The sequence below is a fragment of the Struthio camelus genome, chromosome 9, assembly GCF_040807025.1.
Source record: "Struthio camelus isolate bStrCam1 chromosome 9, bStrCam1.hap1, whole genome shotgun sequence".
Classification (NCBI taxonomy): domain Eukaryota; kingdom Metazoa; phylum Chordata; class Aves; order Struthioniformes; family Struthionidae; genus Struthio; species Struthio camelus.
Genome location: NC_090950.1, coordinates 2,834,364 through 2,859,461, shown reverse-complemented (window position 1 = coordinate 2,859,461; position 25,098 = coordinate 2,834,364). Strand labels below are relative to the sequence as shown.

The 25,098-nt window shown below is 39.2% G+C and overlaps 1 protein-coding gene across 2 annotated transcripts in view; it reads left to right on the top strand.

Moving 5' to 3' along the window:
* The window catches only part of RYK (receptor like tyrosine kinase), a 63,966-nt gene extending 39,915 nt beyond the window's left edge, over positions 1-24,051 (top strand). For both annotated transcript variants that reach the window (XM_068954215.1, XM_068954214.1), the window contains exons 10-15: positions 9,215-9,284; positions 11,002-11,134; positions 12,977-13,086; positions 17,683-17,842; positions 22,228-22,364; positions 22,982-24,051. In XM_068954215.1, coding sequence (XP_068810316.1) covers positions 9,215-9,284; positions 11,002-11,134; positions 12,977-13,086; positions 17,683-17,842; positions 22,228-22,364; positions 22,982-23,093 — 722 coding nt within the window. In that variant the 3' untranslated portion in view covers positions 23,094-24,051. The remainder of the gene's footprint in view (positions 1-9,214; positions 9,285-11,001; positions 11,135-12,976; positions 13,087-17,682; positions 17,843-22,227; positions 22,365-22,981) is intronic.
* The last annotated feature ends 1,047 nt before the right edge of the window (positions 24,052-25,098 follow it).

Sequence of the window (25,098 nt, the reverse complement as noted above, 5' to 3'; positions counted from 1 at the left end):
ACACTTCCATTCTTTGTTTTCTCTCCCTGTTGAATCTGGGAAAGACTTCTGAAAAGCACATACACTGCCCTTGTGAAGATCTTGGAGGCTACCATTTAGCAGGATGGTGGTAGCCAGAATTATGACTACTGAAGAAGTTTGACATAAAATTAATGCTATATATATTTTTTAAACAAAGCAAGTGTTTTCTTGTAGTGAATTTTGCAAGAAGCAAAAGAGCATCCTTAATCAAAAAAAAATTATACTTCTTACCAGGACCCTAGGTAAGAATACTTTTCTTGTATTCTGCTCTTCTGTATTTGCCTCTCCTTGCCAAACAGTTCTGGCTGTCATCTTGCTTTCGTTTGATATGGTTTCAAAAGACTTGTTCCGTATCACAGAAGTGTGGTGCTCATCTGTGAATGACAGGGTCCTCTAATCCAGGGCATCATTCACAATTGCCCATAATCACCTTTTCTGTCTCATTTAGTTCTCTTCCTCCCTGAATTAGAGACACAAAAGCTACCACTCTTATAAGCAACAGTTTGACGTCTGTACAGCACAGTTAACTCTGTAGTTTAGGATTAATTGATAAGACAACATCTGCAAGAATACAGTTTAGCTGCTTTCCATCACCACTTGCTTAACTTCTTCACTAAAATGGGCATTCCAGTCTACTTTTCAAGCTATGCATCTCCTTTGAAATGGCTTGTATCTTTAATGCGGTACGCATCCTGGTTTCTCCTATCCCTTCACCTTGCAGTGAAAGATTAGCAGTCTTAAGGGAATAAAGGTGTTCCCTAAACAGTCTTTAGAGATTCTTATCAGCTTTAAAAAGAATCTCTATGAATAAACAGTTTATAATAGGTTCTGCTGTTACTATTCTGTGAAATAATACTGATTTGGGAAGCAAAAAGCTGCTAGGAGGAAAAACTGTAAAGATACCTTTTTCTTCTTACAGTACTTCATTTGCAGTACCAATATTGAGGACCCTTCTCTTACTCTGACTGCAATAGCTGCATGTGTAGCTGTGTCATGGAATAAATTGGGAATTGGGTCTGCTTGGAAAAAAACATGCAAAAATTCTCCTAACCAGAATTTTTCCTTGATCTTATTTATCCTGTGACCATGCACAAAGTGCTATTTTCGGACAAATGAAGGAGTAGGGCAAGACCACAAAATGGGTGTAGGTATGAGAGCTATTAAACTGACTTAAACATCTGTATTGCTGAACACAAAACAAGAGCTGGAGGGTTATGAGAAAGAAAGGAAAAAGGCTTTAGGTCTTGTAGGTAAGTTATCCCAGCAAAAGAACGGGTTGCTATCCTGTAGGTGGGGGAAACACCTTTCTCAGAACTTCTGAAAAATGTACACTGGAACTATTTCAGCACATGCTGTGAGGAAGAAAGTACAAAGAGTATTTACTTCAGTAATCTCGTTGAGAGGAAAGATAAGCTCTGATCCAGCCCAGAAGAGGTAAGACATTTGAACTATTGTGTTGACGGTTTTGACGTTAAAGTAGCTGCTGTTTTACATCTGGAATTCCCAGCAGAAGAATTCTAGACCAGGCAAATGAGATCAGTAGACTTGTTTCCGACCTGGAATTTCGTAATCTTAGAGAAAATGAGAGCTTCAAGTCAAATTCAGAAGACTTTTTTGTTAGCATGGCTAGACAGTATTACGATATCCTCCATCGGAAATGACTCTCCAATCCTGAGACTGATGCAGCTTTGTCTTCCCATTTTGCCACTCGTTTCTTTGACGTTGGTAGCAGGTAAAAAATCTTAAGTTGCATCACTGACATGTCTTAGTGTTTACAGAAGAACAATAGAAACTGTTTAAGCATTTGATTGATAGAAAAGCCTTTGATCTATGGAAACTTGGGCTAGATTGTGGCCTTAGTTCGTGCAGTTGTATACTATGTCACTGGATATAACCCTTCACCTCTGATACAAACAGCAGTGTACTAGCATACAGGTGGCTTTGAGTGGATGTTACTGTTTTGAGCTAAGCTGGTCGTAACAGCTTTGCAAAGCGCCACATAAAACTAGTGGTGGCTGGACAAGTCGAGAAAGATACTGGTTTACAAGAAGCAGTATGCATGAGACTAGAAGTATTCTCTGAGCCATAGGCAATTCCTTTATATTAGCTTTTGGGAGAAGCCCTCTGATGTACTAGGGGACGAGTTAAAGAAGGATTATTGGTCCATTCAAGTAATGGATTCTGAATACCTCTCATCAAGAAAAGCTGAGAGGATAGTTAATGCTGTGAACGTCACGGCAGTTTAATAGGATTTCCAAATTCCACTACTGTATCTGGGCTTTCCTTATGTGCTTGTCATAATGGACCTTTCCTTTCTCAGTTGTTAATGTATTACAAAATCTTTAACTTTTCAAGGTGGGTTACTTCCTAATAATTTAGACAGAGGAGAATGCGCTGTCAGTTTATTCTTTTCACGTCCAGGAGATGATGAATGTTGTGACTGATATGCTCATTAGACAATAGTTACATCTTTGAGCATTTCCCGCTCTTAGAGGAAATATGTCTGCAATTTTGTCAGTTTGCCTGTCTTTCCCATCTTTCCCATCTCTCCCTGGGATTAGAATTCTTTTGCCAGCAGGATCAAAAAGTAAAGATCCTAGACTGATTATAGCAATAACTGTGGCTGCCTTTCCCACTTCCTCCTTTCCTGATGTTCTCCAGCATTCTGGTAAGGTGTTAAGCATTACCATAAACCAAAAGAGTGCTAACTGAAATCAAGAAGCTTTGGTTTTTCTGAACTTAGTGCTTATGTTTCCTTCTGAAGTGATCTATTGTTAAGGGAATCGGTAACATACAAAAACGGAGAAAGTCTGGGCCTGCCTAACTTTGTCCTGAAAGAGACCTCTAAGCGAAAGAGGCCTATCAGAGAAGTGTTCGAAGTAATTTCCAGGAATGTATTGTATTCCTCACTTTCTCAAGCTGGGATTGACCCAGTAGGTCAAACTTTCAAAGGCCCAGTTTGATTTTCGTGGATTAACATCAGTACAAGAGACGAACAGATTTGAGATTGCTTATTTAGCATTATTTGAATAGCTTCTTGTACATCACAGAATTTGTCCCTGAGAACTGGACTCTTCAGTATCTAGGCTCTTTCACCTGAACTGTTTGTTACGTTATTGAATTACTTTTCCACTGATAAAGTGTTTTTTTGTTACATAGTTTGTAAGCTGACTGCAAAGTTGGAAAAGCTTTTCTTGAAATCTCAATGCCACATTTGTTTATATATGGTCTGAAGGTGGGATCCATTCCTGATTGCCAGAAGTTCCCTCCAGGTGCTGTAGACCGCAAGTTGTTGTTCTTTCATCTAGCTGTAGTGCACTCCAAAGAAAAATGGCAACAGGCCCTGGTTAGTGACAAAACTTCCAGTGTGTATGTTCATTAAATATCTTAATTCATAATTACAAATGTCTTTTTTAATGCTGTATCATCTAAGATAATGTATCTGAATGCCTGAATCTTCAGTATGTGGAATGTTCTGTGACTGGTATCTAAACAGGAAAGTTTAAAGCAAACAAAACAGGGTACCAGTTGGCAAAATGAGAGGTAGCTTTCTGTAGAGTCTAGTAGTCTTCTGAGTACAAAGGTCATACACCTTGGGCAAAAAATGTCACTTATTCCTACCTTTTCTAGATTCTTTGTGTTGGCCACCTAGTTGTTCTTTTGTAGTTACAGTTAACAGTTTCACTGAGTAATAATATGCTAGCAATCATCATGAAAGTTTTAGCTTTTTTTATATCCAAACTTCTTTATAGATAATTTCTCTTCATTCTTTCTTTAAAAGGACATTCGTGAAGATTACTGTTAAAGATTTGTGTCTCACCGCCAGTAAGAACAAGAGCACATATTCCTACCATATTTGGAAACTGCCTTTCTTGGAATATTGGAATCTGCAGATCAACAAAACCTGAATAGGTTGTTTGTGAGAAAGATGAGAGACTCAGTTGGCACTTGGCTTGTTCATTGTGCTTCTCGCTCTGCAGCAGAATTGTTTTATGTAGTTGTAATGCTTGATTTTTTTTCCTTCCTGATAGGACGTTTCCAACCACTCTAAACTTTGGGAAGCGTCTCAGTTGGCCTGGTTCTCTTGCCAGTGATTGACTGATTCTCCTTCTACCTTTATAGCTGCGTGATGAAGCAAACTTTTTTTTTTGGGGGGGGGGGGGGGGTGTAAATCTCTAGATCCTCTTACCTGAGAAAAGGAAGAATGCGCACAGTTTTCTATTTTGATTTACAGGAACATACTGTTCAATTGTGTTTTTCCTGCAAAGGAGAAAATTCTTTGCAGAACAAATGGAATTGTAATATTCCAGGAACATACACAGTGAATTTTAATTTTGGAGAGCCCTGACTCATTTAGCACGTACTGGCCAAGGTACATTTTTGTTTAAAAACAGCCAATAGTGCTATTCAAGATAATTTGACTGCTTCCATTTCATTTTCTAACCACTTACAATTTTTCTTATGTTTCAAGAGTGTTTGAAAACAATCCACCCATGGAAAAACACTGGAAACAAAGTCGTAGTGTGAATGAAGTTTTGTAAATGTCGACATAGGTCGCTAAAACACTCTTTTCCAGCAGTCTTGGCAACCTCCAATGTTATGCTTATTTATTGTGGATCTAGTTAAGAGTAGATGTTCAAAGTGCACCAGCATACACAACCTTGATCATGATATTATAACGGAAGGCTTGCAGAAGGACCTTACTATGAGTGTACTTGGTACATCTCAGGACTGCGGGTGGCTTCAGAATGTTTGTAGTACACAAGGCTTCTAGTATGAGTCAAAACAGGGCTGCAGTGCAAGTTTGTGCGGTGCTGTAGATGTGAAGAAACTCTGCAGATATGAATCTCAAAGAGATTCTTCATTGCCTTGTTTCTGGCCGAGGAAAAAATGTCTCCTTCCAATAGCTAAGTCATTTTGATGAGCCTTTGCAATGGATATTCTGCATCAGAAGGTGTCCCGTGAGGTCTTTTCTGTGTAGTTATCAAGAAGGTGTATATTTAGCCACTTATCTGAAAACAACAGCCGTACTGGTTCTGATCACTGTTCTTAAAGAGCTGCAGGATGAGCCAGGAGCATCAGAACTAGCAAAAATCTTTGCTTAAGCACATCTCACTTCCCTTAAATTATTCCAGTTGTCTGGGACAGATGCGCTTGCCTCTTCCGCTCCCTACTTTACTGAAGTGATCACAGATCACTGTTAAGGCAGTAAAGTATCTTGCATCAAAGTTCTGCCATTAGTATGGCTGCTATCAAGATTGATGTTAAGATTTTTTTTTTTTTTGTCTTAGGTACTGGGGAGACTTGGAGGAGGAGTTGTTATCATGAATCAGAACTGGATTGACTGGCTGACAGGTCATATGTAAAAACAAGCCTGAATTAACTGAGCATGGCTTACAGAACTTTTACTGCCTTCATTCATGTGATGTCTGTTCTGTATTATTCATGATTTAGCTGAAGGTAAATTGGTGACCCTTTAGGTCGCCTTGAGTACGTGTAGGAGGTGTAGGAGAGAAGATCCAGAGAACTGTAGACCATGCAAAGTAGGGAAAAGCAAGAGGCAGAGTTAAATGAGTTAAGTGCTTATAAAAATCTTGTGTTAACGGTTTGAAGGCTTTCTTATTTGTATCAGGGATGCAGTTCTACAGAACCTTGAGTGTACATAGCTTTTCCAAAAGGTACCATTTTTAAATGACATTGCGTTTATAATTATAGGCAGTCCCTTGTTAAAAGCACTACCCTAACTAAAAATATTTTCAAGTTCATGCCTTATATGCTTTAAATGTTCATACCAATGCACTCTTTAAGTAAATCAGTGTTTAACCTCCCAAAATCTGATTATAGGATTTTGCTTCTCTTGAAGAAAGGTAATGGTAAAAACTTCAAGTAAGAAATGCTTCTTCTAATCTGATGTAAATTTTCTTAAGTTTCTTTGTAGAAAGATTCCTGAATTTAAAGAATTAGGGGAAAATAGCAAATTTTTGAAAATTAATTTAGAAATGCATTGTATTTGTCATGTAACCATGGTTCACTAAAAGAGACTTTAAATAGTACAGTCTACACAAAAGCATTCAAGTAGCAGCTCTCAGAGGTTGATGCCCAAAGCCCATTATGTTGTGCTACTGAGTATAAAGACTTGCTATTCCACATGCTTTTGCAGGAAAAAGTTTTACTGTTTCATCTCAAGACACTTTCATTTTCATACAGTTAAGACCACTACCTGTATTTCACTTTTGTTAGCTCTTTCACGTATCAGACAGTTAAGAGACATTGTGACATTAGATCAGTTATGCCTCTCTTCCCTATTTTCACTTAAATCACTCTTAAATCTTTGCCATGTAACGAAAGAAAATAGCTACAAAATGAAATCTAACTGCGATGGGGGCTGTTGCAATAGCATGATTTTGGGGTTTTATTCTTTTGACTAGAATCACTCAAACTTTAAGTGATGATTTATATTCTATTTTAAATTTTATCTAGTACAGAACCACAATCATTGCATTGTGTTGTTCTTCTAAATTGGCTTTGGTATAAGTTAGGGGAGGACTAGCCTTGTACTGCTATTGTTTTGTTCTGAATGTGTTGAATTTGTTGGTGTGTTTTAAGTTTTTTCCATACAGAAAACAAGGAAATAATATTGATAGGAAAACACAATGCGGATGCTGGAACTGTTTTACAAGATAAGATTTAGATTTCCGTATATACTTGAATATGAGTCAATCATCCTTTGGGTGCTCAGCCACTAAAAACATAATCTCTGAGCTGAAAGAAAACAATGAAACTTTTTTTTTTTAAAAAAAAGGACTATGTGATGGAGAGAGAAAGACATTGACAGAAGACTGTACTGTCTGTACCAATATTGCCATGAGAAGATGAGTAGTTTTGTTGTCTGAACCAGAGTAACTTGTTCTGTAGATTTTTAAGTCAGTTTTAAATAATCTCTGATTCAGGTCTTTAGATTACTGCAAGATGGGTCTTACAATTAAAAGCAAACCAGTTAAGTAAGCACAGGGCCAAAGAGCATATAAGCAAGTATAAGACAGTTGATATAACCAAACTGATGAACTTTAAAGCTTAAACCTACTAACGTCTTTCCTCCCTTCATCATAGTTTGAGATGAAAAAGCTGTGGCATTTGGGATGCTAGTTGCTAATGCGTCTAAAGCTGAAGCTTTGTAACTGGCAGCCTGCTAATTCCTGTAAATTTTTTGTAATGTACTTTTTCACCTTTATGTTCAATGCTTCCTGCCCTTTATGACAATTGTATTGTTCTGCCATTCATGCCTATATAATTTCATCTTAATGTAGTGTCTTAGATTTTTTTATTTGTTTGCAAACTCTTGCAAACTTCCTAAACCTATCTCCTTTGTATCAAATTTGCCACTCACAAAACACTTGAGGGTTACCGCTGCACAGTAGGGCCCTTTTTTTCATTCCTTTATGTATTGGAATGCAAGCTCCAGACATTTAAGTAATGTACAAGTGAGACCACCTGCATTGCAAGAACCTCTTCATACCCCTTCCCCCTCCCCCAACATTTATTATCAAATATAAGGAAATGCACAGTGTTGATGCATCCCCTAATACAAAGCAGCCATAATTGTTACTAATCTAATGGTACCTCCGTAGCTGGACTTTCTCCCGAGTGCCGTGTTTCAGGATCTGGTGGTCTTAGCCTTTCTGGCCTGTGCTGCTCATTAGGGGTTTCTAAGCATACTCGAGGTTCAGTTCGTCTGGCTGGGACCTGTATCTTAATTGCAGCATGAATTTCCCCATCTCCTCTTTTCCTTTGCAGCTGTTTGCTTTTGGGAAGGCATACTTCCTTTTTATTTCCTCCTGAGCTGAGGTGGTGAAAGAGCCTCTGAAGCAGAGTAACTCTTACCTTAAAATATCATTCCTTTCCCTGGCTTAGAGAAATCTTTTTAATCCAGCTGATGTTTCCTGGCTCGTAGGTCCTTGAGTTGCGTGTCTTCTCTCATAGGCAGGAGCTGTGTTGTGCCTGAAACTGCTTCCACTTCAACAGATTGACCTACCTGGAAAGCTAAGGGAAGTGAATTTGTGTATTATAGCTGGAAACAATCTAATAGCTTGCTATTGCCATGAGGGGGAGGTCATGCTCTCTCTCCAGGCCTCACGCTTTCTTTCCCTACCTTGTGCATATCTGCGCAAACCACACTCACTGTTCTAACTCAGCAAAAAGGTGAATTTCTTTTTTTGGTGAGGTGAGAGTTGAATTGGGAAAGGGTCCAGCGAGTTGTCAGAGCTGGTAAAAGAAAGAGAGGGCAAGACTACCAAGAAGGAAAAAGAGCAGATAAGTTCTGTTTCCTCTCCCTTTCCTTCTCCCCACTCTCCCTTCTCAGGCAGTAAAACGTTGGTTCATGTAATATGTAAGTTTGTCCTAATCCAGCAAGGAAAAGCAATCGGTCTATTTGGGTTCTCTTTCCTGTACCGGCTTGTTGCTCAGGCTCATGAGCACTTGTTCTAGCGTGAAGGAGGGACAGAAGCATGCACCCAGGTATGAGGAAGGTGGGACCGTGATGGTATCAATTTATATCAGTTTAAGCTATTATAGATATACACTGACAAAGGCACATCAGCGTTGGGGCTAAAAATAATAATAATAATAATGTGATAAAGCAACTTTCATAACACTTCAGCATGGCTAGAATTTTTTTTTGAAAGATTGGGAGGAAAACCACAAACATTTGACTTTAGGTAACCTTGAATATATTTCAAGCAGACAGTAGTAAATGAATGAATCAAGAAATCAGTGATTTGAATCATCAGTTAATTGGTATGTTCTCTGTACTTTTACGGTTTTGGGAAATGTGTGGCATGCTATCCCTCTTCCTGCACACAAGGTTGGTGCTCCTGGATGTGACCTACACTGTCTAGTGCGCAGTTCGCAACTGCCCAGAAGCTGTCAGAAAGTATCAGAAGTATAGTCTGTCAGCACCTGGAGTGTGTGTTTTGTTTTGTTTTTTCTTCACCTTCACCCCATGCGTTCAAACAGAAAGATGCCTCAGAGCTTGGCTTACTCATTTTTAAAAAGTAGGCAAACAAGTTCTGTTTGTGCTCGGATGACCTGAACTGACTTGCAAATCTGGACCAAATTTGAATTCATATGTTATGTTGTGTTGTTTCCAAAGTTATACTTACAGTTCCTTTGCTTTTTTTTTTTTTTTTTAAATTAGATCAAGCCTCAGAGGTACAGGTGACAATGATGCTGACTGAAAGCTGTAAGCTCAGAGGACTTCATCACAGGTAAGCAATAAGCAGTATTTATAAGCAAAACTCTGTGTGAGCTGCAAATACTTGTGTTTAAAGCTTCTACAAAGGGGGGAAATGTTTTTTCAGAATTCAGAAAAAAATGGCATGTTTGAGATTCTTTTTATAAGCCATAAATTGCTGAAAAGAGTTTTAAAATGCCCTTTTTTGTGTCACTCTAAAATATGTGCTAGATATGCTTCCTTTCACAAGAGTACTTGCTATGTTTGTGTGTGTATGGTTTTTTATTTTTTGCTGCACAATCAGTAACATTTGCTGATATCAGTATGTGGGAAAAATGAGGAAAGCCTGATTTGGTGTTTCAGGCCTAGCAGTGCAATGTGGTTAGATATTCTTCTTCTGTGTTTACTGTTAATTCTCAGTTGTTACAGAAGAAGGTGCTGCATGCACTTCTTAGCTTACATTGGTTCTGGTGCAGGCTAGTTGTTAAACATAATGGTTTCTTATTGATTATGAGCAGAGTAAGTATATATGCAAGCCAGTGTCCATTTAGCCAGTTCACTAGTCTGTCTTGCATTGAGCATAACAGAGTACTGTGATTAGATATCGTCCTACATAGAGACAAGGAGATCCTTTCTAGGACTCTGTGCACGTGTACTGTGCTTGTGTGGTATCATAACCTCTCTGATGGGATTTATTCCTAAAGAATTACTGGTGTGATTTTTGGGGTGGTGACTTCAGTTTCAAAATCAATACCCAAAACTGCTTGAGTTAATGGCAGTTTTGCCGCTTGAATTAAGGGCTGAAAATGGCCTTAAAGATCTTAATTGCTGGCAAGGATGCAGGTAAGAGGAAACTCACACTTACTTCTCAAGTCCTTGGACTAGTAATTAATCTTCTTTTTACCGGTAAAGTGAAGGAGGTGAAAACAGTTGAAACAGAAGTAACGAGTTCTATAGAGCATGTAAAAGTTGTTTTCCTAGGAATTATTATACTTACGACCTTGTCTAAAAGACAGGCTTATTCTGTTACGAGAACTCAGAACTTCAGTGTTCCATTTTAAAATCATTGGAACTCATTGAAAACTTGCTAATAGGCTTTCAATAGGAGATACAGTTTCCTTAACGCTTAAAATTGAAACTATGTATAGTTTGATACACGTTCATACAAATTCATGTTTTGATACTATTGGAAGATGTTTATAAACAGTGCAGTATGGGGATTATCCAGCCTATGAAAAGGAATGAAACATCTGTGTTAACTCCTATGGGATACTTCTGCATTTAAGGTGCAATTCAATGTTAAGCTGACTCAAAACTAAATGTTTTTGTACTGACACTTTCATTGGAACAACATAAAGCATTTTTCATTGTTTTGTCTTTTTTTTTCTTCTTCAAGACTACTCTTTAATGGAACCAGGTATTTTCTACATAGAGTTACATTTAAAGAGTGGCATTATTCACAGTATTGTATTCTTTCCCTTCCAAACCAACTGAAAAATTTGGAGGGTTTCTTCCTAATGGGAAAAGATCCAAACATCTGAATTTTTTACTTATATGCTTCATATATGTATACGCGTATATACATATTAACAGCTTCGGTTATTTGGAGACCTTGTGTTCTTCATCCCCTAATGCAAGATTAATGCTTTTCTTCAGCATTGAGTAATTTTCAGTTAGTGTGTTTAGAGATCAAGATTTTTTTGTCAAATTTCAGCTTCATAAAATTAGGAATCTCTGTCCTTGTCTTTCAGGAATCTACTACCTATTACTCATGTCTGTATAGAAGAGGGAGAGAAACCAATGGTGCTGCTGCCATACATGAATTGGGGGAACCTTAAACTTTTCTTGCGACAGTGCAAGTTGGTGGAGGCCAACAATCCTCAGGTAAATTCAAGAAATCTAACTTGCTGACCACTTGGGTTTAATTCTGAAGACTTGCTTTCTCATTTATGCATGCGCCTTAAAATAAATAGTTGCAGTGTTCACCTTTCATATTTCAACAATGAAACAATTAGCAAGCAGGTTTCCTAGCAAGTATTTATCTTGATTCATACATGTTCTTGGTTGCATGTTTGACAGCTATTGAGAGGCCATGAAGTTGGTTTAAACTCTGATTAGGGTAGAGACTGATACATCAATATATTTTTAAAAAAGGAAAAAAAAAGAAAACATAGGATCATGGATTTAAGTTACAATACATAGGGGAGAATTGTGTATGGACAAATTTAAAGTTACCATGATTTCTGTATGCTTAATAGATTACCCATAATGTACTGCTGTTCTTAATTAAATTTTATATGAAGCATAAGACATTTATACAGCAAAACCTTAGCAGGTTTACTAATATTTTCTTATGCAAAATAGATGAATTTATTTAGCTTTAGAGACTAAAGGGAGTGTTCTCTGCAGATTTTCCTGCTGGGATGCTCTATAGAGTTCATAACAGTTCACTGTGTTTTCAGTGAAAGCTGCTTACATCCACTTCATGAGAAGTGGGAAAGAAAAAACATTTGGTGACAGCATCCTTCTAGAAATGCCTTGACAGCAGTAACTGCAAAGGTCAACATAAAAACAGGAAAAGCTTAAAAGGAAAACTGAATAACAGTATTTACTCATGGATATGTCTATATAGTATAACTATCCCTCTCATTCTGATTGCCTTGTCTTTCCTTTTCTTCAGCTTTGCCTTGATTTGGCTTTTATCTTTAGACTAAATCAAACAAGGTGAAATCTGGCTTGCTAAGGTCAGCATTTGTCCCCATTATGTACCAAATTTCAAGCTACCAATGGCTGCCTATGTCCTTGTTAATTTACAGGGCCAATAAAATGTGATAAGCTGCTAGGTTCTTTCAACTTTAAGCAGCACAAGAGGTAATCAATCTGAGTTATAAATCTCTGTGCAACACGCTCTTTTCCAGGAGTTTAGACAGTAAAGGTGTTTATAATATGTATTATGTCAAAGGGGAGTTGCTACCACTTTTCCCAAGAAAATATATATAAGACATTATGTCAATCATAAAGTAATTATCTGTTATTACACTGGTTACCTTTTAATAACAAGCTGTGACTGGACTTCCTTAACTATCAAAAAATGAGACATTCCATGTCTTAATTTATTTGTAGAGTAGTTCCATCTTAAAATATGCAAAGCAAATGTCTTAGTTTTCTGCATAAAATATGTTTATTCTCCTTATTAACTATCTGTTAACGAAGAAACCAGCATACTATTGTACTCATTCAGTGTTTGGTTTATTTTACCCCCAAACTTGCAACTTCAGTGTGTCCACTTACATATTGAAATTTCTGGAGCACTGCAGGATTTGAAGAGGGAAAGTGCAGTGTGTATGTGTGTGTGTATGTGTATATATATATATATGTGTATATCTGCAAGGATTTGACACATATAGATGTATGTATGAATTACTATTAAATTATAAAAACAGAGCAACAGCCTTTGATACTAGTTTTCAGCAATAGGCATCAATGAGAATATGGGTTGCTGTTTGTACTCTGACTGAAATGTGTTGGTTTTCAGAGAAACAGGAAGTGAAAAGTGCGACAAGAAGCAAAAATGTACAATTCTTGCTTATGTTCACTACTAATCCAACGAAAGCTGTCTAGCAGTAGGGAAGGTGCAAGTTGGAAATGTTCCCCCCCGACACACACCACCCTTCCTTCTCCTTCCCCCTGCAGTATTGTGATGACTGTTCTTCTGTGCTCTTGTAGGCAATTTCTCAGCAGGATCTTGTACATATGGCTATTCAGATTGCCTGTGGCATGAGTTATCTGGCCAGACGGGAAGTCATTCACAAAGACCTGGCAGCTAGAAATTGTGTGTAAGTACCAAATGGGGTAAGGTCATCAGGCAGAAAGCATTCCTTGACTAGCTAGCACTAAGATGGACTTTCTGTAATTGACCTGATCTCTGCTTCAGTGCATACTACTGGATTTTCTTGTTTGTTGTTTTGTGGGTTTTTGATTTTTCTTCCAAAAAAGTAGTAGTGTCATCAGTGGAGGAGTTCTCCTCTGAAGAGGAGGTGAAGCAGAATGCTTGGTTTTTATGAAAGCAGAACACAGAACATTTTTGAAGACCCATTAGACTTACATGACTTTCCTTAAGCTTAAATTGCAGAAGATAGTCTAAGTTTCCATTAATCAGTGGATAGATTTTATATGAAGTTATTATTTTCCTTTTTTTTTTCCTTAAAAATAACCTAATGGCTTTGATATCTGGTTATAAATAAAAAGTGAGAAGACATGCACTGACGTATTAATGAACTAGCAATGAAAGGAAAGTAAAAAGACACAACCTGCTGCAAAGGACATTGACAGGAGCTGGTCTTGTACCCCAGAGCTGCATTAGTCAATGAAGTCCCTTCTAATGAAGTAACTGAACTACTTATACAATCTTAACCTGAAATTCAGTATTAGAGGTGATTTTTCACTTATAATGATGAGCTCTATTTTACTGTACATTTCATTTGCCAAACAATACATCATCATTGGACCACTGACTCGTATCTTTCATTCTTTTGGTTACAATGCTTATTTCTTCCTGAAATAAGTTAAAATGCCTCATTGTCTACTCACTTTGCTTGATTCTTGCATCTGTTGTTTTGTGAAATCTTTATTTATAGAGTAGGTTTTATCTCAAAGTAGTTGTCCACGTGTTCTTTCTGACCTTTGGGGTAAGCACTGCAAGTAATCAAGAGGCTTTGTAACTTAGTGGTACCTACAGGGTTTTCTCAGGCCTTTCCTTCTACCAATGCACAGGTAAAAAAGTGGAGCACACTCCCTTATCTTCACTTTTCACAGAATCACAGATTGGTTGAAGGGACCTCTGGAGATCATCTAGTCCAACCCCCCTGCTCAAGCAGGGTCCTCTAGAGCATCTTTCCCAGGATCGCATCCAGGCGGGTTTTGAACCCTTCTCCAGGGAAGGAGACTCTACTACCTCTCTGGGTGACCTGTGCCAGTGCTCTGTCACCCTCACAGTCAAGAAGTTTTTCCTCATGGTCACATGGAACTTCCTGTGGTTCAGTTTGTGCCTGTTGCCACTTGTCCTGTTACTGGGCCTCATCCTCTCGACACCCCCCCCCCCCCCTTCACATACTTGTACACACTGATGAGATCCCCTCTCAGCCTTCTCTTCTCCAGGCTACACAGGCCCAGCTCTCGCAGCCTTTCTTCAGAGCCCTCTGCTGGACTCTCTGCAGTAGGGCCATGTCTCTCTTGGGCTGGGGAGCCCCGAACTGGACACAGTACTCCAGGTGAGGCCTCACCAGGGCTGAGGAGAGGGGCAGGATCACCTCCCTCCACCAGCTGGCAACACTCTGCCTAAGGCACCCCAGGAGACCATTGGCCTTCTTGGCCACAAGGGCACACTGCTGGATCATGTGTAACCTGTTGTCCACCAGCACTCCCAGGTCCTTCTCTGCAGAGCTGCTTTCCAGCAGGTCCACCCCCAGCCTGTCCTGCTGCCTGGGGTTATTCCTGCCTAGGTGCAGGAGCCTGCCCTTGCCTGTGTTGACCTTCAGGAGGTTCCTCTCCGCCCAACTCTCCAGCCTGTCCAGGTCCCTCAGAATGGCAGCACAGTCTTCTGGTGTGTCAGCCACTCTAGTATCATCAGCAAACTTGCTGAGGGTGCACTCTGTCCCTTCCTCCAGGTCATTGATGAATACGTTGAACAAGACTGGAGCCAGGACTGACCCCTGGGGGACACCGCTAGCTACAGGCCTCCAACTAGACTCTGTGCCACTGACCACAACCCTCTGAGCTCAGCCATCCAGCCAGTTCTCAATCCACCTCACCGTCCACTCTTCCAACCCACACTTCTCAGTAGTCTAGGTTGGAAGTGTGACTGATTTACTGGCTAAGTTCCCGCTCTTTGACTTCATCTCTTTCAGCTTTTTGTCACCTTTTGGAATGGTTACTTTTTTCCTTATTTGCCAACATCTTTTTTTCGGTATATCCTTGGAAATATCGCTTGGATCCTCAAGGCATTTGTTCCTCCAGCATCTTCAATAAACAGTTGTTGAACCACTATGCTGTATCTCATATTGGGGGGAGGATTTGCTTTCGTTGCTCTCCCACAGCCCTTGAAGTTATTGAAAGCCCAGTTTCTGTCTTTGCACTTTTCATGGACTTTGCTTACAGTCTACCAGTGTGCACTTTTAGTGCTTCTGGTATCTGTTAGAGAGCTCTGAATGTCTGTTTCAACAATTAATAGTAAACTGTAAGTTGGTTACTTGACCTCAGCACTGGTCCTGCTCATGAAATTTGGACCAACTTATCTGCCTACCCCTCAGAGTTGTCTTGGGGATCACTGTTCTTACAACTTTTGTCCCTCCTGCTCTTTTTACAAAATCACTTAGTCCTCTCAGGTGCAATCTTTGGCCCTGTTCAAGTATCCCAGTAAGACCCAATAAAGCAAGACCTTACATCTAAAGGGGGTAAGAAAAGGGCTGCAAGACACTTGAGCGTGCATGGTTGTACTGATGTATTCATTTAACTACAGCACCAATCAGGTGTGCACTACTGGCATCAGATACTGTTGATGTAGGAAACAGTGAGACAGAGGGAGCAGTGAAATGCACACTGAAGCAGTCCGTGCTTTTCAGTGGGTACCTCTGAGCCAGTCCAGCAGAATCTTTCCTGGCTCTTAGATTACATAAGGAGGCTGAGTTTGATAGCGTTCCTTAGGGTACTCTTCTCTCGATTCCCATTTGTCTTCCTTTTTGATTACCATGTTGGAGAAGAGGTGGTACCACAGGAGACAAAGATCATAACTCCAGGGAAACAGCTATGTGGCAAGCCTCTCAATTTAGTACAGTGAATTAATTACCTCATGCTCTTCATGTGCGATGGGTTAAAAGTTTGAACAGCTTGACTCTACCCTTCTGGGCATCAAAGTTCAGCTTTTTTTGAGTTGCTGTACATGTGATCCTGAGTGCTGGCAACAAAAATCATGATTCATAGCGTACTTGGCACTTTCTTCTCCAAAGGAAATTCAGACAGGAGTTAAATATCTACTGATTAGTGCACCCTTTCAAGAATTCTTGGGCTCGCCATAGATTTTAGATAGAAGTAGGTTACCATTCACCAGGGTTCTTTGAAGTACTTTGTTCATGTGCCCCTTTGCTTCCCAGGTGTGTTCCTGGCAACACCTCTGTGAGGTAACAAGCTGAGAGGAGTTGGTATGAAATGTATCAGGCCTATGTATGTGTGTGCCAGCTTCAGGTAGGGAGCCAGGATTGCAATAGATTTTGCAGATTTGTTAAGGGGAAAATGCTTTCAGTCTCAAATGCCTGCGGTACAGTGAGGCTCCGTTAGAATGGAAAGTTACCCTTTATATTGTATTTGTTTACAGATTTTAAGAACTTCTCTGAATTTCATTTGTTTCTCTTAAGAGTGACTATATAAGGGAATCTCCTACTCTGTAAATTTTGTGGGAAATGGACAGAATTGAAAGTGAGTAGGAATGGGATAAATAAAAAGGTCTATGGGATAACTAAGCAGAAAACAAATCAAGCGTTTCTATTAATTTTTCTTATCACAATAAAGAAATCTTGGACAAAATCAAAAGACAGCAAACGAGATGTATTTAAAAAAAAATTATTCGTACATTTTTGTCACAAGATGTTAAAGCCAACATCTTAACCATATTCTGGAAAGTCAGATATTTGGGAACATTGAATTTTGTTTGCTCTCTTATTTATTTAAAAGAGCATTGATTAACATTCCAGAGAAATTTAAACAAAAAAACCCGGCAAGTTTAAACACTGAATACCTGCTAAGGGCTTTTTTGTGCTTTTGGGGGCATCTTTTGTCAATTAAAAGCGAGTTTCGCTTAGCTAGTATCCTGTATGTGACAGCAATCAAACTGAATTTCTTCTGTTGAGGCAGTATTTGTGCAAACAAATACTATCTTATTAGAGCAAATGATGTTGTTTGATTAAAGACAAAACTTCAGGCCACAAATGATATAGATTGCTTTAAAGATTTAAGCAAAATAAGATCTAATAATATCTTACTAGAGCATCATTGCTACAGGAGTGCTATAACTAAAATATTTGTTTAATGGATCAGAAAGGGGATCTCCAAGTGAATGTGAATAATTTAAGGGAGTTGTTTGTTTGCTTTAACTGTACTTTTCTGTACTTGTAAATGTTTAATTTCATTTAATCTAAAAGGCTTCTGATTTTCTAGTGCTTATCTGTTAACACAGAATAAATAACCTTCTTGGATAATATTCAGTAACCACAGAATAAGCATGCCTTGATCTTGAAGAATGCTAACACTTTGAAATGTTGACAGTGTGATCAACATTCCCCAATAAAGTCCTAAGTCTGAAACTTAAGGTGGAGCATAAACATTTTTCTCAAAAACTGTAATGTCAAATTTGCTGAATACTTCTTATTCTTTTAAATTAGCATTGACGATGCACTTCAGGTTAAGATTACAGACAATGCACTATCGCGAGACCTATTTCCTATGGATTACCATTGCCTGGGAGATAACGAAAACAGACCAGTTCGATGGATGGCTCTTGAAAGCCTGGTTAACAATGAATTTTCCAGTGCTAGTGATGTGGTGAGTTTTTTTCTTATTTATTTTTTGTGAATGTATTTTGCTGATATTTTTCCCTTAAAACCTTTTTTTCAGCTCTTTGATGTAATGGCATTGAATAGATAGTGACTTATGCAGAAAAGCAGCTGTATACCTGCTTCCAACGCTAGCTGCTGTTCTTGCAGTAGATGGTTTAACTGTCAAGCAGGTGCTGGTTCTTGGGACATTTCCTCCTTGAATGAATGGTTCTTGAACACTTCCCCCAGTCTCCCATAGGAGAATGGCTTTGAATTTGGGATAAACAGATTAAATTGTCAGTGTTACTCTTGTACTGGGCAGCCCCAAACTGGACACACATTTCAGGTGCGATCTCACAAGCAGAGAAAAGAGGGGAAGAATAGTTTCCCTTGACCTGCTGACTGTACTCATACAGCCCAGAATTCAGTTGGCTTTTTTGCTACAAGGGCACACTGCTGATGCATGTTAACTAACTGGTCCACCAGGACCCCCGGGTCATTTTCTGCAAAGTTGCTTTCTAGCCAGTCAGCCCTGGCCTGCCCTATTAGTTGGAATTATTCCATCCCAGATGCAAGACTTTGCATTTGCTTTTGTTGAACTCTGATGTTCCTGTCAGCCCATTTCTTCAGCTTCTTGAGGTTCTTCTGAAGAAGCCTGATCTTCCAGCCTATCAACCACTCTGCCCAGTTTGGCATCATCCACAAAATTCCTGAGAGTGCTTTTTGTTACATTGTTCAGGTTGTTAATAAGGACATTAAACAGTATTCCAAAGCAATGCCACTAGTAACCAGCTGCTAGTTGGACGACTCCTGCTGATCACAGCAATTTGAGTCCAGCAGTCCAGCCAATCTTCCACCTATTTTATTGTCAACATCTTGCCAGCTTGGCTATGCTATGGAAGACAGTGTCAAGGGCCTTGCTAAAGTCAAGCTGAACATCCTTTCCTCTCCCTGTGTCCACTGAGATGATCGTCTCATTGAGGAAGGTAGTCAGGTTAGTCAGGCAGAATTTGCCCTGAATAAAGTCCGTACTGGCTGTTTCCAGTCACCTTATACTTCATGCGCCTAGAAATGGCTTGCAGGATAATTTGCTCCACAACATACTCAGTAGCTGATGACTCAGAAGCTGATGACTGCCTGGCCTGTAGTTCCCTGGATCCTATCTCTTGAAGAGGATGCCCCCCCCTCGCCCCATTGTCAGGAGCCTCCTCCAGTTGCTGTGACCTTTCAAAAATGATAGAGAGCAGCATTGCAATGACTTTAGCCTGCTCCCTCAGCCCCCTTGGATGCGTCCCATCTGTTCAAATAGACTTGTGTTTTTCCACTTGGCTTAAGTGCACCCTAACTCTTTTTTCTCTTCCCCCCCCCCCCCCTTACTGTGGGTAGTGCCTTAGTCCCACACACTCTGCTAGTAGGTCAGGGGCCTCACAGGCCAGAGGGCAAACCTTACCAGTTAAAACACAGACCAAGAAGGCATTTGGTACCTCAGCCTTTTCCATGTCCTTGATTATTAGCTCCACTGCCCTATTGAGGTTAGACCTATGTTTTCCTTAGGCTTTCCTTTGTTTCTGATGAAATTAGAGAAGCTCTTCACATTCCTTGGTAGTTTTAACTCTTCTGAGCTTTGATTTTCTGAACTCCATCCCTACACACTTATGCAGTATCAATAGCTACCCGAGAGGAATGTATCTCCTGCCTCCACCTTCTGTTTCCTTCCTTTTTAGTATCTGAGATTAGTCGAAACATCCATGCTGGCCTTCTACCATGCTTGCTGAACTTCCTGCACATTAGAATTGACTGTTTTTGTCCTTTTAGGAGGTCCTTGAAGATAAGCCTGCAGTAATTTGAGCGCTAATTAATGATGGAGCACTTGTCCATATGACCTATTTTCCTGTGATGAGGGCATTTTCTTTTGTAATGATATTTGCCTTAATGGGACTACATCCAGAGATTGTAACTTCTTAAAATCTAGCTGTTTAGAAAGCCTGTGAAAAATTCTAGTTGTATTTGTGCATCTTTTGAATGAAGTTGTCTATTTTTTTCCTCAATATCATGGTCTCTATACCAGTGTGCAGGCTGGGCAGGGGGCAAGGAAGGAAGGTGTCGGCTCTGGCCAAGGCATACTTCTGTACGTATTGAAAGAGATGTGTGTTTTGTCATAACAAACTTGAAGACAGAGCAGGAAATAGAAGTTAGCTATAACAGCCCATTTTATAGTACTAAATGGGATGAATTAGTGTATTGATTTCATCTTATCTTTTAAAACCTGGGATGTGAAAGTATTCACTGTTTGTGAAGGTTGGACTTGGAAATAAGAGCTGCAGTGAAATGCAGAATTTTAGTAGGATGAAGACACCTCAGTCTCATGTGCAATTCAGCATATATTCCAGATGATTTTAACACGAAACTGTATGTCTTAGAGTAAATGCTAAACATTCAATTTCAAATACAATGCACAATGGAAAAAAGCGTACCATCACTGCTCCTCGCTTGAACGTGGTACTTACTGGTCTAAATTCTGCTATTGAATGTCTTCCATGGGAGTTAAATTTCCCTTGTCTTCGAAGACTCATTTTATCAAACTGAAAATGAGCAGTGTGGGTTACTGCATTTCCTGGCATTGATGGAATTGGAGGCTATTCCCAGCAGTATGAATTACAGTTATGAAGGTGCCTTCTAGGCTGAAGGCTGTCCAATAAGTGAATCGGAACAGAAAGTGAGTGAGTTTCAAGATGTGTGCAGATTCTGTGCTCTTTGCTTTTATTTGTTACAGTCAGACAAAAGAATCCAGCTGGAATGCAAAACTTTTGTTTTGCATTATGTAAGGATAAATGCAACTCAGTTTCTAATAAGTAGTTCATGTTTTTTTATCTTTTTATCCATAGCTATTTGACTTTTGTAGCATGCAAAAATGAACAGTCTTTCTGGGCATAGAAAGCATTATCTACCCTAAGTGTCATCTTTATGTTTAGCTGCAGACTTCATAAATATGGAATATATTTTTGTCTGCTCATTTGGAACAAATCTAATTATCACTTGCATATGATTTATAATCGGTGATGAAATCTGTTACAACCATTTTAGCTACTGTCTGCTAAACTGCAGTTAGCGTGTGTTCTAGCCTTGCTTTTTGGATGCGTTTCTTTAATGTCATTTTGCTGGCTTAAAAGACTTCTAATGCGTTCCTCCACTGCCAACAGTTCATGTTAGTCAGCCGAAACATAGAAAACCAAAACATAATTCCTGTTGAGTTTTTGTTCTGCCTTCCTCCGTTTCCCAGCCCCTACTGGGTGTGGTGTGAAGTTCTGTTCGTTTTTGTCATTTACATGTTGTTATTTATGGAATTAAAAATAGCTATGTTCTTAAAGTAGCTTTGCTTGAATCACCTTTTATTCTGGTGTTCTAGGTGCAATATTGCCTATCTCATTTATCTTAACTGGCAGAAATAAAAAGGACATCCTCCTCTGCCTTTCCACACTACTAACAGATGACTGTTTGGAAGGGGAAATAATTTGCGCCCCTGTCATTCTTCAGCTCTGAGCTTCTTATCATTGCCCACTAGCAACATCCCTTAGTCAGTCACTCCTTCTCCAAAAAAGCCTTCTTGTTGATAAATTCAACACTCGCACAGAAAGCGGTACTGCCAGTTTTTAATATATCATGATGCTTGCAGTTTAAGCTGTGAATCATCACTGTTCAGTATCAGCATCATCTGTTTTGTCTCTTTGAACTCTTGATACAAGCTAGTAAATCGTTTTACTTGCGCTGTGCTTGTGCTTGAATGGATAGTTTGACTTTCATCTTTTTAAGCTTCTCCTTGCAGGGATGTTGGCTAAACAATGTATTGAACGCTCATCCAGCTGTCGGTTTTACTTAAATTATTTTTCCTTCTTGGGAGTCCTACTTCTGAGTGTATTAGTATGCATAATTTTGATTTAGAAAACTGATGGTTTGATACAGTCTGCTCCTCTGAACCTCTGATTTTCATGGACCTTTCTTGAGGAATTTTTTATAGTGTTTTAAAGAGTTATAAGTGTTAGTTTTTTTTCAAAATGGCTTATTTTCTGTTTCTTAGAACTGTTAAGTGTTTAGAAATGTCAAACTGGAAATATACAATAAATATATGATTTTTTTTAGCACTTAATCTTAGTGCCCTAAGCTTCCTATTTTAGTTCATCTTAACACCTGTTCTGTGTTTCTTAACTGTCCCTATTCAACGTGACAGTACTTTTACTTGAACTTGGGTATATGCTGCATTTATGTAAAACTTACTTTCTCCGAATATAGAACTATTTTGTTCTGACTGTTCGTAATTGATTTTGTGGAATGTCTGAAGGAGCTGTCGTTCTGGTGTGTGCTGTTAACGTGGTGCTGCACACAATTTCTTTTTAGTGGGCCTTTGGAGTAACACTGTGGGAGCTGATGACGTTAGGACAGACTCCATATGTCGATATTGATCCCTTTGAGATGGCTGCTTATCTAAAGGATGGATACAGAATCGCTCAGCCAATCAACTGCCCTGATGAACTGTAAGTGCTTGTTTACTGAGGGAGGGGAAAACGTCTGTTTTGTAACCAGCTTATTAAGCTGACCTTATCAATGAGAGCCAGATCTGCCTTTCTCCTGCCCGTTTGTTCAGCTTTTACACTGACCCTAATTTAAGTATTTGTGTGGCTTCACAGAAACCTGCATTAAGGAGCTCGTGCAAGCTAAAATTAAATATTTTTTTGTGGTGTTGAGTTTCACTTAATCCTCACCCAGCTCTTATTATTCTGATGCAGGGGTGAGATGGGGATAATCAGCAGGATAGGAAGAAGGAAGCAAAGGGGCTCTTTTGGTGTGGGTTTTTTTTTTTTAATCCAATTTTTTTTTTAATGGAACCACAGATTAAGAAGCCACTAGCTTGATAGGTAGAAGGAATTTCAGTTGTCTTAGGAAGACTAAAGGAAGAAATATTGTATGTAATGGAATTCAAATAGCAACACTTGAAGTAAATCTTAGGAGATACAGGAGAATGCAAGAGCACAGGTACTACCTTCTACCCGACATGTTCTTTTTCTAGTGGCGAATGTTTTTCACTTTCAGGTTTGGGGCTGCGGTTGCCTGGTGTATGTTCTTATGTCCTCCCCTTATCTTTGTGTTGCAGGTTTGCTGTGATGGCCTGCTGTTGGGCCCTAGATCCTGAAGAACGACCCAAGTTTCAGCAGCTGGTGCAATGTCTAACTGAATTTCATGCAGCGTTGGGAGCCTATGTCTGAAACTCCAGAAGAGATTGAATTCAGTAATTGGGAGAAGGGATGGCATACGTTTCCAGCTCTATGCATCACTCGGACTCACACACCTGATGTGTATAAAGCAACACCAAAGGGAGAAAGCACTTCTTCCAAAACACTGTGCCTTAGAATGCTTTAGTAGTCTGAAGTTTTTTGTAAGACCTCTTGATGTTGAATATTTTCTAGATATCACTTTTGCTAAGTTAAATCAAGACCTTTTTATTTGCCAGCAGTTTTTTTTTTTTTTAAGTGTAGTGATAGTGAATCTGAACACACGATTTGGATGGACTTTGCACTGTTACAGGAGACACATGATTTTTTTCTTTTTTTGAAGGGTATATGGAGCTGGTGGGGAAAATGAGGATAGGGGAGATCAATGCAAAAAACATACTGCAGAAAACTTTCCCTGCTTTTTAAAAATGTTGAAACTGAATCTTTATGACCAGCTCTAGTGTTTGTTCTTGTATGTATCTGGAATAGCTTTTTAGTATCAACTTTTTCTATTTTGAGACAACAGCACATTGTGGTTGGATCCACAAGCGGCATCTTTTTTTTTTTTTTTAACCCATTCATGAACGGTTTTTGGAAAAGCTGGTCTTCAAGATGCAATATCCCCTTTTTAAAGTAGTAAGTGATTATGTAAAAGTGATTCCAGTTTACCTCATACAGAGAGTGGTTAAGGTGGGGAAAAATGGTGCCCCTCCTTGTAGATAAAAGGCTGATATGATTTAAGATGGTTCTATATGCTAAATAGAGGCCTTCAGAGAAGTGCCAAAGCAGCCCTTGTGTGGGAGTCTTTCACCTCGGACTTCTGGATCGCAGTTTCTCTTTTTGAAAAGGTACTGGTTGTTTTTATGGGCTTTTGTGGCCTGAAATGGGCTTAAATATATAAATATATATTTGTAAAGACACTTGGCAGAGTAAAGAATGTTTTTCTATTACATCTAATGTGAAAGCTTGGTCCCTCACATTGACCTATGTATTGAATGTACAGATTGTTTGTTGGCATTGGGGTGGAGTTGGCATGAAGACAAGACGGATTGCTTCCATCCCTGCCTAACTAGTCTCTGAGACTTAATGTTTTGTCCTGCTACCTTCTTTATCACAAATTTCTATTCCACTCCAGGTTGTTTTGAGTGGAACATTAACTAACAGGAGTGAACAAAGAATTCCAGGAAAATAGATGGAGGTTCATTGATTCAGTGTCCGATTATTTGAGAATTCTTACCTTAGCATAGTAATAAAGGATAATTTTCAGTTCCCCACATGTGCTGTAGATTGCATCCTCTACAGAATTTGTAGACACCATGAAGCAGGTCGCACCTTAGCCCAACGTGAAATGCAAGAAATTGGTTTTTGTTTCACCCCATCTTTAGAATAAAGCACCTTTAACGTAGAGTGTCTGGGCAACTGCATGCCTGGGAACATTACCCCCATAGGCTTCTTAGAGACTACAGCTTTTTAGAAGACTTTTTGGTCTGCAAGTACAAGCAATTGGATCTGACTGTTTTGTGCAGATGAACTAGAGCAGCTTTTGTTCTTCTCATAGTTCTGAAAGCTACACCTTGTTGAAGAAAATCAATCCTTTCTCGTTAGTATCACACAAGGCAGGATTCTGTTCAGTCTTTATTGTGCCCTCAGTCCCCCAGACTGCCCCTTTGCATTGCTGAACTGAAGTGCAATGTCCCTCAAAATACAGGACCTTTATTATCCCTACATAGGTGTTACTTATCTGTGGTTACAGAACCAAGTCTTGCTTTCTTTCAGAGGGAAATTGTCCTGCTAATCAATATCATAGCTCAAAATTGGGCATGTTATGATGGTCTGTGTTCACTTGAGCAAACTGAACCAGCTTTCATTTGGTTTGCTTTGGAGTTATTCAGTTTGGGAATAACAGTAAGTTTTTGTTTGTGAGGACTTTTGTGGTCTTTTTCCTTTCTGACACAGAAAAACCCAGTGTTGATACTGGTTTATGATGACTTGGTTGTTA